The sequence below is a fragment of the Trichosurus vulpecula genome, chromosome 9, assembly GCF_011100635.1.
Source record: "Trichosurus vulpecula isolate mTriVul1 chromosome 9, mTriVul1.pri, whole genome shotgun sequence".
In the NCBI taxonomy this organism is placed as follows: Eukaryota; Metazoa; Chordata; class Mammalia; order Diprotodontia; family Phalangeridae; genus Trichosurus; species Trichosurus vulpecula.
The window spans coordinates 82,376,845-82,390,658 of NC_050581.1; the positions used below are offsets into that span (position 1 = coordinate 82,376,845).

The 13,814-nt window shown below is 45.4% G+C and overlaps 1 protein-coding gene across 9 annotated transcripts in view; it reads right to left on the bottom strand.

Moving 5' to 3' along the window:
- Positions 1 to 3,675: 3,675 nt before the first annotated feature.
- The window catches only part of TBC1D24 (TBC1 domain family member 24), a 39,067-nt gene continuing 28,928 nt past the window's right edge, over positions 3,676 to 13,814 (bottom strand). For 5 of the 9 annotated variants that reach the window (XM_036739279.1, XM_036739276.1, XM_036739278.1 and 2 more), the window contains 7 exons: positions 12,203 to 13,235; positions 11,313 to 11,330; positions 8,538 to 8,696; positions 7,066 to 7,129; positions 6,214 to 6,309; positions 5,693 to 5,915; positions 3,676 to 4,725 (listed from right to left, as the gene is read on the bottom strand). In XM_036739279.1, coding sequence (XP_036595174.1) covers positions 4,568 to 4,725; positions 5,693 to 5,915; positions 6,214 to 6,309; positions 7,066 to 7,129; positions 8,538 to 8,696; positions 11,313 to 11,330; positions 12,203 to 13,167 — 1,683 coding nt within the window. In that variant the 5' untranslated portion in view covers positions 13,168 to 13,235 and the 3' untranslated portion in view covers positions 3,676 to 4,567. The remainder of the gene's footprint in view (positions 4,726 to 5,692; positions 5,916 to 6,213; positions 6,310 to 7,065; positions 7,130 to 8,537; positions 8,697 to 11,312; positions 11,331 to 12,202; positions 13,236 to 13,814) is intronic. The other 4 variants (XM_036739282.1, XM_036739284.1, XM_036739283.1 and 1 more) reach the window with 1 other exon arrangement.

Consider the following 13,814-nt stretch of genomic DNA (forward strand, 5'->3'; position numbering starts at 1 on the left):
AGATGAGAAAAGAAAGCATTCCAGGTATGGGGAATAGCCAGTAAAAACCCTTGGAGTTGGAAGATGGAGTGTGGTGTGCAAAAAACAGCCAGGAATCCAGTGTTTCTGCATCACAGAGTATGGGTGTGTGGGGCCCAGGGGGAGGGCAAGGTGTAAGGAGACTGTAGGAAGGAGTCTGGTTATAAAGCACTTAAAAAACAAACAGGATTTTATTGGAGGTGCTAGGGAAACAAGGAAGTTGATGGAATGGGGAAGGGGGAGGTGATCAGACCTGTGCTTTAGGGAGATCAGTTTGACAGCTGGGTTAAATATGGATGGGAATAGGAGAGACTTGATGCAGGCAAACCCACTAACAGCCTATTTGCAACAGTCCAGGTATGAGGTGATGAGGTCCTGAACCAAGATGGTGGCAGCGTTACAGGAGAGAAAGGGCTATACATGAGCAATATTATGAAGGTAGAAATGGCAGGACTTGGCAACTGATTTGATATATGAGGGATGAGAGTGAGGAGTCCTGGATGATACCTAGGTTGTAAGCCTGAGTAACTGGGAGACTAATGGTCCTTTTCACAGTAATAGGGAAGTTAGGAAGAGGGGAGGGTTTGGGGAAAAGTAGAACAAATTTGGACATGTTTAAGATGGAGTTTAAGATGTCTCTGAGTCAGGCAGTACAAGAAATCCAATATACAGTTAGAGATACAAGAATTGGAGGTCAGGAGAGAGGTTAGGGATAGACAAGTTGATCTGCATGGAGATGATAGTTGAAACCATGGAAAATGAGATTACCAAGTGAAATAGTGTAGGGAGAAGATGGCTCAGGAGAGAGCCCTGGATTAACAGGAATGACCTGGATGAAGATCCAGCAAAGGAGACAGAGGAATGGTTAGATAGGTAGAAGAACCAGGAGAGAGAAGTGTCACAAAAACCTAGAGAGAAGAGTACCAAGGTGTGGAGGGTAATTGAAAGTGTTAAAGGCTGCAGGGAGATCAAGGGTGAGGACTGAAAAAAGGCCATTAGATTTGTTAAGTGATCATTGGTAACTTTGGAGAAAGCAGTTTCCATTGAATGATGAGGTCAGAAGCCAGAATGCCAAGAGTTGAGTGAGCGGAGAGGAATGGAGGCATTGAGTGTACAGACTACAAAAAATGGAGAAGAGATCTAACATAACTAGTGGGGATGGATGGATCAAGTGAGGATTTTCTGAGGATAGGGGAGACACAGGCATGCATATTGGGAGCAGAGACGCAGCCAGTGGACTGGAGAGATTGAATATAAATAAGGATGCTACAGGAGGCAATCTTCTGGAGAAAGAAGGATGGAATGGGATCACTTGTGCATACCTATGAAGGCATTTGCCTTGACAAGGAGAAGGATCACTTCTTTGTGAAATGGGTGAAGGAGATGGTTGTAGAAGGCATCTGAGTAAGACGAGGAGGGGAGAAGAGGGAGCTCTCTCATATGGGCTCCATTTTTCAGTGAAATATGAGGAAAGATTCTTAGCTAAGAGGCTAGGAGGAGATTTGAAGAGGGATGAAAAAAATTGGAAAATTTGCTAGGGGAGTGGGATAGTGAATCATTAAGGAAGGTATAAAAGGATTGCCTTGCTTCAGTGGGGGCCCAATTGAGGGTATGCTTTTGTAGTGGACCTAATCAGCAAGAGTTCAGCTTTTTGGTTTTCTTCAGCTTCATTCAGCACTGTTAAGAGCATGAAGCACATGCTGGGAGTGATTCAAGGCTGAGGTTTGGCAGAGCAAATTATGGAACTTGAGAAGACAATATAGGGTTGAACTGGGTCACCAAGGCATCAAGATGGGGAAGGGAAGAAAGTGTAGTCATACAGGGGTAGTGGTGAGACTAAAAGTCATGGTGAGGATGTGGAACAGGTTTTGGGGTTGTAAGAAAAAGGTAGAATGATAACAGATTGTGATTGAGGAATTTCAGAGTTCATTGAACATGGGAAGTGGTACAATCATGGTTGATGGATGGCAAGAGCAAAGGTGAGCCCATCCCTGTATCAGCAGCAGAGTGGAGTCGGTCAGGCAGTAGCGTGCAGCTGGAAAAGTCTACTCATGCTCCACTTCTTGTTCAATGAATCTCAGTCCCTGCCTGTTACAATCGGGATCAAATATAAAGTTCTCCGTTAGTCATTAAAAGCCTTCTCAACCTAGCCCCTTTCTACGCTTCCTGTCTTCTTACACTTTACATTCCAATTACACTGGCCTTCTTGTGGTTTCTTGGACAAGACTCTTCACCTCCTGACTTAGCTTTGGGCTGTTCCACTTTCGGAATGCTCTGCTTTCTTTCCTCTGCCTCTTTAGCTTTCTTCAAGACTCTACTTAAATCCCACCTTCTGCAGGTTGCCTGTCCCAGTCTTCCCCACCCCTAATTCCTTCATCTGCGATTACCTTCCAGATAATCTATATGGGTCTTGTACTTACATCGTTACATGTTGTCCCTCGATGAGAATGTGAGCTTGAAGGCAGAGACAGTGCTGACTATATCTTCAGTGCTTACATAGTGCCTGGCACAGAATAAGCACTTTATAAATGCTTGTTGATTATGTATTATTGCAAGCTAGAGGATCAGAAACAGTTTCATTTGTTTTTATCCTTAGTGCCTAAAACAATGCTTTGCAGCTTAATAAATGCTGAATTGAAATGAAATGGCTCAACTCCCAAACTCATCTCTATGAAGGGCACTCATACATAAACTGGATTTAGCTTTTGAACCTGATCTCAATTTTATTCAGGCCCCAACTGAAGACAGTAAAGATTTCCTTCACTCTGCAAACATTCCTGGAAAATAACTTACTAGGAGCTTCCAGGTTTAAAAAAAAAATTAATCAGACACAGAGTCCTCTGGGAAAAGAAAAAAAAAAACCCTGCTTACCACAACTTGGTTCTAAAGTGTTGGCAAATAAAGGGTTAAAATGTCAATCAACCCTGTGGTACATTCAGAGTTGTAGTTGGCAGCCAGCCCCAAGAGACTAGGCAAGAAAAAGAACCTAGTTTAGTTAGTGGGAACTCAGTCAGATATGGCAGTTTCCAAGGGCATACCTCCAGCTCATGCTGTCTCAGTATCCTTTGCCTACTTGTTCCGAACCATAAGTAACTTTGATTCTTATCAAGATTTCATTGTATGACTGGATAAGACTACATGCTATGGTGCATTCCTCCCACTAGAGAAGAGCCAGAGTAGGAGAGGGGAAGGCAGAGGAAAGAATCAGTTAGGGCTCTTGATGGAGACATCCAGAGGGAAGTCTGTACTAGCTTTGACATACTGCTGGCTTGGAAATGTTACCTCAAAAGCACTTCTGCAACTTCTTCCTTTTCCATAGCATTCTTCTGCTGGCTTTTTGGAATCCCGAACAAGAAGCAGCTTGGGACAAGGCTACCCAACCAAAAGAGATCAGATCTTCTCTTATCTACCCCAAGGATAAGTATCAGTCACCAGAGGTCACCCTCTTTCTCACCACACGGGGGCACCAAAATCCAAGGAGTAGCAGGGTAATGGAGCATAAGCCCCGGTGAGGCAATAGAACCACTGTTCTTCCAAGTCCCAATACCTGAGGTTTGTGGATAGTAACCTTAGAAACACCTTTCCCTCATTCCATTCTTCCCCCAGGAAGAGGAGAAACCAGGACCCCAAAGAAGAAGAACAGGACAAACACCCAGGCACAGAAAACCAGATTCAGTGTTAAGGAAGAGACATATACACACATACTGAGATTTTTTTTGAAGGTACAGAGGGACCAAGATACCTAGACAAGGGAGGAAGGTGAATGGGGACTCAGACAGCTATGATGACATGAAGGATTTGTATAGAGAGTGCTAATTCCAGAATCCAGGGTTAATTCCATCCCCTCTGAGGACTTCTGTGTCTTATACTTGAGCCTTTTCCAAAACCCAGAAAGAAGGTGCCTGTTGAGAGGATTGTTTGTCCACATCTGAGCCTATGATTTGAGAGAGGAAAAGGGTGGCCCCAAGGGCTACATCTGGGGAAGCCTGGGCAATTGCAGAGGAATTCATGCAAGGGCCTTTGTTCATCTGCACCTTGGGTTACCCATAGAACAAAGATTCCTTCCCCCCCACCCTACCAGTCCACCCTTCAGGAACAGCCAGAGTGCCTAGGCATGACCTTGGAACTGGCTCACATGGTGTCATCTTTGCTATTTATCTGTCCCCCAGCACCATCCATGGGCTCTGTCCCAAGAGAAGACAGGACTCTGGATTACACCAAAGTCTCTAAGCAGATGGGGCAAGGCTTGAGTCTGTCTCCAGAAATGATCTGATCCCTATAACAGGCTCCAGCTCAAACTAACCCATTCCCTAGGGGACGAAGAGAAGGGACGTTTCAGGAACTCTTGACTACAAGTTGACTTTTCAGAGGGTCAGTAGCCATCAGAGAAAGCTGAGATGGAGAGAGACCCCCTAAAGGATTACAGGGCCTTGTGCTTCTATCCAAGCTTAGGACCTGAAAATGGGGAAGTCAATCCTGGAGTAGCCTTCCTCCTGTGCTGGGAGCCCCTGAATGTCTTCCTTGCAGGAACTGGTGAATGTGGCTGTTTCTACTCTTGTACGTCAGCATTCCAGAAGCCCCACACCTCTAAGGAAGAGATGAGGAAGTTTTCAGAGCACAGAGGCTCATTGTTAAAGGTTTCACAATGTCCTGTGTGGCCTCGGTTCAGGTCCGCATCGATGTACAGAGCCTGACCACCTCCACCACCTGTGAAGATAAAAAGGTCAGCAGCTATAGCTAAGTAACTGCTGGCTAGAATATTGACTTAGCCAATTTATCCATATGGCTTCAAACTATCACCATCACTTTGGGAGTGATGTGCATAAAGTCTGACCTAAGCCTCAGCACATTTCTTACTACCAACTAGTCTTCCTCACTTGAATGTTCTGTTGGCACCTGAAAAGTTAGCATGTCTTTCACAGCAAATCTCATTTTTCTAGTCTCCTTCTGAACTTCCAGTACTTAGAGCCTATGGCACAATAATTATATTGTCTCTTAGTACCATGTAAAAGCATTGTTTCTACCACTACTAACCCCTCTAGACATAGGCAAGGCTTATGTCTCCTTCACTCTTCCCTACCCCGCAATGTAGGTGAGCGCAAGGCTAAGGACAGAGGAGCTGAGTTGGTATTAGTGAAGGGCTATTGGAAGACCAAAAGCAGAATAGTCCTAGACTTGAGGTTCCCCCAAATACCATCACTCTCCCTCAAGCCCCAGTGCTTTGGTCATACCCAGAAAGGGAACCAGCATCAGCCTCTGGGGTGGTAAGAATCTGAAAGGAAATCTAGGCTGAGTGATCTTGGGAAGGTGGGAAAGCATAGGAGTGGACAGAAAGGGAACCTGCTTTGCCATCTATTTATTAACCTGTGTGACTTTGGGCAAATCACTTAACCTCTCTTGGCTTTAGTTTCCTTATGGGAAAATGAGGGACTTGGGTTAGATGACCTCCAAGGCTCATTCCACCTCTAAATATGATCCTAGACTAAACTTGGAGAGAAGAATGCTCAAGGAGATATGTTGGCACTCACATATTGTGTGGCTTGTGGGGAGGAAAGGAGAGAGAATAGCAGGGAAAAGGTCAAGGTTTTGGGAGGAGATAGGAGGAAGGGAAAAATATGGAAGAATCAAGGTTGGAATGGTAGGGGAAAATATGGTAGGTAGGGTAGCATATCACCTATGATGATGCACTCATTGGATCCAGCCATGAACATAGATTCAGCTTTTGAAGGAAGACTAAAGTGCCGAGTGGCCAGGAAAGGCGAGAGCCGCTTTGAGGGGTCTTCGGGGGCTGTGTGGCTGAACTGGAGGCCTGAAGTTGTAGGTGCTGAGGCTGAACTCTTGGCCAGCTCTGGGTGTTTTATCACTACCCACACATATCGTTGAATTTTTGGCTTCAGCTGTGAAGATGAGGGAACAAAAGCATCAGAGTAAAGGTTTGAGGTCTGAATAAGGGCCCAGGGACTGGGGAGGGAAAGCCAAAAGGGCTAGAATGCTCACACCCCACCCAAAGTCATGACCCATTATCAGGTGCCTATCCACCATTCTCGTGGCCCACATCTCTTTGGGGGCAGGGCACAGGTGAAAGAACTCTGTGACCGATCAGCATACACACCGCCCAAGAGACTGAACTCCCCCTAAAGGTTTCGTGCTTATTTGCCATTAGTGTCCTGCTCCTTCATAATAAGGCCCACTTACCCTGAACACAAAGCACTCTCCAGTCCCAAAGAAGCTCAGCTTGCCTCTATGCTTATTTCGATCCTTCCAATCTGTCGACAGGTAAGCACCACAAACCTAGAATAAGAGAATGTGAAACTCCAACCTTCACATGAGCCGCCCAACAATTCCCATGCTAGTTACTCCTCAGGTAAAAGGATGGAGGCTAAAGAACCTGTCTATACTCTACCCAAAGGGTCTGAGCTCCCATTTCCCCTCGGGGTATAAATGCCTAAATCCCCTGCTAGTCCCTATAAATATGGAGATGGGGGGCAGAGGTGAAGCTCCAGGCACCTGCTCCCAACTTAAGACACAAATAAAGGGCATCAGTGCCACAGGCACAACATTCTTCAGACCCTAATGGTCTGTGCCAGTGACAAGGCAAGAATACCTTTCTCCCTGCTCCAGAATCCCTTGAGTTTATTGTCCTCAAAGCCAGAGAGAATCCCTAATCAGAGTGCACTGATGGAATGTGATTTCTAGGATACCCAAAAAGCTTTCCTGCCAGAGAACATTCCCCCCACCCCCATGACTCCTGCCTCCAGTCTGCCTGTTAAAACATTTGAAATACTAACTTCAAATGTGTCCCTTTGGTTAAGTTCTTGTTTCCACAAATATTCTTTTTCTAAACTTGGGTTCCTGGTCTGAGACATCCCCCCACATGTACGCTCTAGAGGCATCATTCCACCAAGGGGCTCCATGCTTTGTTTATCACTCCCCATTTCTCCCAGTCCCCTCTTATCACTCAGAGACACAATAAGATCACGAGGAGCTAAGTTTGGAATGTCAGCAATAAGACCGTATCCAAAGCCTCAGGTCTCTAACCTTACTTACTTCTTTCGTTGTTGTCTTGAGGAGAAGAAGAGTTGGCTCGTGTCCTTCACAGTGGTAATAAAGCCTGCAGGCAGAAATGACATGTCAGTGGCAGTAGTTATGGTGCCACCCATGATGTACTGAAAGGGGATAAAGAAGGATAAAGAAGGTGGCCTATGTCTGTTGGTTGGGAGCTGGTGGCGAGGGGGGAGGGCAGGGAAGAGGTCCAGTTTTTCTCTCTCACACTTCAGGTCAAAGTGGCTGAGGAACACCACCATAGCAGATCAACAGCTCTGCAAAAGCAAAGCACATACAGCTCAGGTCAAGCTTCTCGGCAGCATTCCCACCGTAGGCAAAACTAAATAGGTGACTTAAGGGACACAAAAGAAACAGGACACTTGGTCCCTGCCTAAGAAAAACTTGCACTTTGCTTGAGGAAACAGCATATATGGTGGGGGTAGGGGGAGGAATTACACTGCAGGAAAGAAAGAAAACAGGTGCGGAGTGAACTGGTGCCAACTATGTCTCCCCTCCACCCTTCCTGAGGCTTTGGGCTGGAATCTTCTTAGAAGCCAGGCCTGGCACGTGCTGTTCTGCAGTGGTTGGAAAGGACTAAGAAATGTGGTTCAGGCTGCTCAGTGTCTGAGCTGGGGCTGGCAGATGCTGCCTATGGGAGTTAGCCAAGGCAGACTGTTGGCATCTCTTTTCCTAGAACATTTATGACTAGGGTCATGGTATCTGTGCTTTGGGAAGGCCAAGCAATGGCACTGACACTACAGTCCCTTCTCTACCTGGCAGATCCCAATCTAATAGCTGGCAGTGACCAGATAGGTAGAGGACCTTATCAGTAAACCCCTCCCACAGCCTGGGGCAAAAAGGAATGGCTGGGGTTGGAGAAGCCTTTTTTGCTGAGGCTCGGGGACAGACCAGTAGCTAACATACTTAATCCAGCATTTGGCTCCATCAGGCTCTTGGTCGAAAAGAATGGAGCAAAATCAGTTAGGCCTTGCTGTCTGAATGTTATTCTCATTTTTACCAATTAATCAATAAGTTTCTCAAGGGCAAAGCCCATCCATGTCCTCTCCTTTATCCCCTGAGATTTCTGGTGCAGAGAAAGGTATAACAGAGACCCCAAGTGTAACATTTATTTGAGCTTAATCACTTTAGGGCAGTAAAGCCTAAAGCCAAAGAAGGAAAGGATGTGTTGATCCTGGATAAGAAGCTCCTGAGATTTCTATGACCACTGGTATGAAAGCCTCACCCCAGGGAATTAGGGCCCCAGGCAGCAAGAAAATGAGCTTCACCCCTTTGAGTAGAATTAATTACCACTTAATTTACCCAGGGAAGTCGGGAGGTGTCAAGGCCAGGGCCCCAGCTTCCCCTCCATTATTTCTCTTTCCATGCTGTCTATAGAAATGCTGAATAAGAGAAAAGCCATTCAAATCCTTAGCTCAGGCATCATACATGGGCAGGGCATAGCTGGATAGGGTTACCTTGTCAGGCTATATCCATGGTGTGTAGTGGAGAAAATCAGCAGAGGCTGGCAGAGAGCAAACCGTTCAGGGAGCCACGACCAGATGTCTCGCATCTCCTTCACAGTGACAATCTCTGACTGGAAATTCTCAGCATGAAGAGCCAAGTGCACGAACTGCCTGGGGGAGGTGGGAGGTGAGTTTAGAATTCCAAAGTGGCCACATACCATGAAGCCTCCCAGGCAGCCAAACTAGGAAAGAAGACTGGCATTTTGGGACCAGGCTTGGATGGGACTCCCATTGTGGGAGGTCCCCGTCTGCATACGAAGGAAGAAGTGGGAGAAAAGCGGTGGCCAGTATCGTGACCAGTACAGGCAACATCAATTCCAAAGTTGCTGGGGCACTGTTCCCTTACTTGTGAAACAGCTCGGCCTGTGCACAAGACAGAGTCCTTCTTTCCCTCAGTCTCAAGGCAAGAGCGACCAGGAGTTCTGTCAAGTCACATATATATTCTATATTCAGGAGGCCAGGCCTTCAGTTTCTCTGGCTTCAAGAACAAACCTATCCTTCCTGTTCAGACGGTAGCTCCATGGGAATATAGAAGAGTATGAATTACTGGTAGAATTAAGCTCCTTGAAGGCAGGGCCTGTTTAGTGTTTTTGTATTTCAAGCGCTCCGCACAGGGCCTGGCTCATAACGAGGCATCAACACATATTTGTTGAATTGAATTAAGGCCTTTAAACTTAAGCAAAAAACCCTCCAGGCCACTGCGCTCAGGGACGAAGCAGACCTCCCAGGCACACGGCTTAGACTTCTTTCACAATGGACCGCTCCTTCAAGACTACAGCTGTAGTTCCCCACTTGGAAACCAGTCTGAAGAACCCTTCACATGCTTTAATTCCCTGAGTTAAAATTCTTCCCTTCTAGGTACCCCTCCAAGGTGGCCTCTGTGGCTGACAGCTTTAATGTGAAAAATGAAGATACGAACCTTACTGTTCCACTCATCCAAGAATCAACAAAACTTTAGTAAATACTGACTATTCAGACAAGTGACCCCAACAACTCTGTCAGTTCAGGGAAGGACAAGTCATCTCCATGGATGCTAATTTCTCTGGCTTAAAAAATGAATCCTCTAAAAGGAACAGGCTCAGTAAGAAGGTAGGTAGAGAACCTAGGGCTAGTATATGCACAACACATGGAGAAAGAGGACCAGGAGAACAATGACGAAGGAAAGAGGCTTAAAGAAACCATCAAAATCCTAATTAGGAAGTAGGGAAGCCCCTTAAGCTTCTTAATTCTAGCAAAAGGTCTTAAATCTATTTGCCACCATTCCTTGTTCCTGGACCAAATGCAATCCCAAAGAAAAGACAATGAGGACCTGGACTGTCTTCTCATTCTATTGTGTCTTTCACCTGAGACTTCTGGGACTGTACCTACTCTTATCCTCCTTCACAACCTAGATTACTAGGTTTGCCTCACTGAGAGGGAGGGAACGCTGAAACTCAAAGCTGTCAAGAAAGGCATATATAGGGGCAGCTAGGTGGCGCAGTGAGTAGAGCACCGGCCCTGGAGTCAGGAGGACCTGAGTTCAAATCCAGCGTCAGACATTTGACATACTTAGTAGCTGTGTGACCTTGGGCAAGTCACTTAACCCCAACTGCCCTGCCTTCCCCTTTTCAAAAAAAAAAAGCCATATATAACCCAGCTCCACACACTCAGTCTTTGGCTGAGAGGATGTTTTCAGTTCAGGATGGCCTGGGACCCATTTTCACTCACCTACACCAGCTACAATCTGACTTTGGCCTCATCTATTTAACCAGTCTACAGAGTCACTTCTTCCCCTTTGTACTGTTGGCACTGCAGTCCTGATCAAGAACTTGCTATTCCAAAAAGTAAAACAAGTGGGGCTTCTCTCTGACTCATGTATCAGTTCACTTTCTTTGTTCCACAAAACTTCATAACGTTGTACTCTAGGACAGAGAACTATGGTAATGATATCTGTCACTTATAGGTCAAATAGCTGGTACAGTGTATGACTAGGCTGTTGACACCCTACGCTTATGGAACTAATCATAGTCTCCCCCCTTTCCTTCCCTAGTTAATAAGGATCCACATTTCAAACAAAGGTTCTCATTTGGAATTATGCTTTCAGCAATTAAGGCTTGTATTGTTTTCATAGTACATTCTTTGGTGCTTTGGGGACAGGAATTTGAGGTCACATATAACCTCAGAGGAGGGGAAACTTAGTGCTCTGATATTTCCAAAGATCCTGATGGGAAGCCACACTCTATGGAATGGTTCATTCTTTCCCACATGCCTGCCCATTTTGTCTGTGTTACTTCATATGCTCTCACCCACAAACCTGGAGTGTTTTCATTTTACACAAAGCAGATCTGGGGGCATCAAGGTGACCCTAGCCTTTGTTGAAGTTTTTGCCCTTTGGACCATATTTACAGGTTCCCTGGGCTGCTTTCCCCAACTCCCACGAACCAGTCCCCACACCAGCAAGGCAGGGTCCAAGAATCGGGCAAGCACAGGTTAGACAGACAGGCAGACACACCAATAAGGCAAGGTCCCAGAGTTAGCTAAGCACAGAAAGGCAGATAGCACCAGTGAAGCAGGGTATGGAGAGTCAGCCAAGCATAGGACGGACGGACAGACAGACAGACAGACAGACACACACACACACACACACACACACACACGGCTGGCAGACAGCACTAGTAAGGCAGGGTCCAAAAACTGGCAGAGAAAAGACAGACAAGAAAAGCAGGAAGATTCAGTTTTCAAACCTACCTTTGAGAAGATGAAACACTAAAAAACAGGAGGAGGCAGTGGACATGGAATTAAAGAAAAAATGAGACAGATAGGAAAAGATTAACAATAAGTCCCTAGATCCACAGTAAGCTCTTTGCATAGTCCTAAAGAGAAAGATGTAAACATATTACTTCTTGAACAAACAGTCCCATAGTCATAGACAAGGATGGCCCTCGACAGTGTAGGAGTTTAACCCTAGGATACCTACAGGCACAGCAATGTTGACTTTCCAGCCAGTATCTTTAAGGGAGTGTTCTGCAGGGAGGAGCATGGTTTGGTTAAGAAACAAGTAGGAGTAAAGTACAAATCCAGAATTTGAAGGCCACTAAGGCATTCTAGCAGCTGCAGTAGCTTCTGACTACCCTGGAAGGCAGATCAAAGTCTCAACAATGACTGAAGGTACCTTGGACTTTCCCTAGAAACCAGTCCCATCTCTCAAGCCCAGATTAACTTCAAGTTCCCTGACAGATAGGATAGGCCAAAGGTTGTCCAGTCTCCTTTTGCCCCACCCCCACCATCCTCCCACAGATGGGATATATGCCTTTGGGTCATCACTTTCATAAAAATGACAAACTCTAATGATTTTTATTTAGAAGGACCTTGGGACTGAATGGGCATATATCCAATAGTCTTCAGGCTTGCTAAGAGAAGGACACTGAGATAAACTCATAGCCCAGATGCACACACAGAATCATTTTATACATGCCTACTCCTCTTACAAGCACAAGCTTCCTATGTTCAGTACATAGACATTGGTGTCACATGCCTCAAAATATCAACCTACCCTTATTTGAGAGGAAAAGAGAGGGGATGGAAAAGGCTGCCCTTGGCTTTGAGGTGTGGAGTGAGAACCAAATCAACTACCTCACCTCTTATTCTGGACTGTGATGCCTTTCTGCTTCAGAGCTGTCTCATTGGCCAAATGCAAGAGCTGGATCTCCTTCCGGGAGAAGAGACGGATGGCAAAAGATTTGTCCAGAAGCTTCTCAGGGGAGACTGACTTTTCAATGTCTCTGACAAATATACGGATATCCTGCTTCACATTGTCTGATTCCAGGGGCTGCCCACTTTTCACCTTGCAATAGAACTTGAGAATTGCCAAAGCAACTCTGTAGAGCACCTTGTAACCCTCAACCAGGAATACATCAAACACTCGGGCAAAGTAACTAAATGGCAGATCCGCAAAGAGCCACCGATGCCAGTCACTGTAGACCTGTAATACATCCTCTGACAATTCTACCACCATTCTGTGGGCTGACTGGCAGTATTTGTTAACGAGGTCCCCAAATGTCATACAAGAAGACTCAAAGGCAAGAAAGCTCTGGTCAATAAACCTCTTGTTGGGGTCATTGCAAGCCAAGATATGACAGGTTTTCTCAAAACACTCTGCTTCATCAATGCTATAGTGCAGGAGTATGGCGACAATTGCTGGTAGTGTTGGGCAAAAGGAAATGTCGGGGAACTGGTCAGCAATACACAGGAGGATCTTTCGAACAGCTTCTTCTCCCTGTGGATTCAGGCAGTAGCTTGGGACCAGACTATTGTCCACAAATTCAGGCAGAGGGAGGTTACTGCTGCTGTGTTTGCCCACAATCTTTCCTACAATGTCACTGTACACACTGGCATCTGGTGTGACTGTTCGACATGGAATTTCCTCAATCAGCTTTTGGTAAACCTTCCTCCTAAGAGTGTAGTTTCGGGCCCAGTAGCCCTGACGTGCCAACTGTTTTAACTCCTGGAAGTCTGTGCTTATCAGCTCCTTGGACCCTTGGTCTGGGATGATAGCTTCCATCTTCTCTGGATCCACAAAGCGGTTGTACTCTGGAGTATCCATGACTCAGAGAAGTTCTACCAAGGCAGTAGTAGGGGGGATGGCCTTATCTTAGTAGCACAGCCTTGTACCTGGAGAAGAAAAAACAATGGCTCTAAGATTCCACCCATCTTAGAGGTTTTTCTTCTATTTGCCCCACTGTAGAGTCCACACATTTGGGAGGAATTTTTAAAAAGTCTTGAAAATAGGTTCTGTCTATTTAAATGAGTTAGATGTTTAAAAACATTAAAAAAATAAAGATGGCTTTAAATTGAGATGTTAAAACTCATAGATCTTCTTATAGAGTATAAATAACTACTAAGTCATAGGGTATTTGAACCAGTATATTTATGAATAAAATAGGAACTGGAACTATTGGTATAACTCCCAAGTGAGGAAACTCCCTTTACCAATTCAGGTCAATATCTTTTTTGCAACTTAGTATTGGAGAGTTGCCTACAACACTGAGAGGTTAAATGGCTTGCTAAGAGGTATAAGTCAGTATTTGGCAGAAGGACTAAAACTTCAAGTCTAGCTCTCTACTGTACTACACTATCTCTCATGTTCATGATAAATTTCCTAAAAAGTGCTAGGAACAGGTTACAACAAAAGGGTTGCCAACAGTTTCCTCTACAGGTAATTTAGGAAAACCAAAGAAAATACCGCTACTT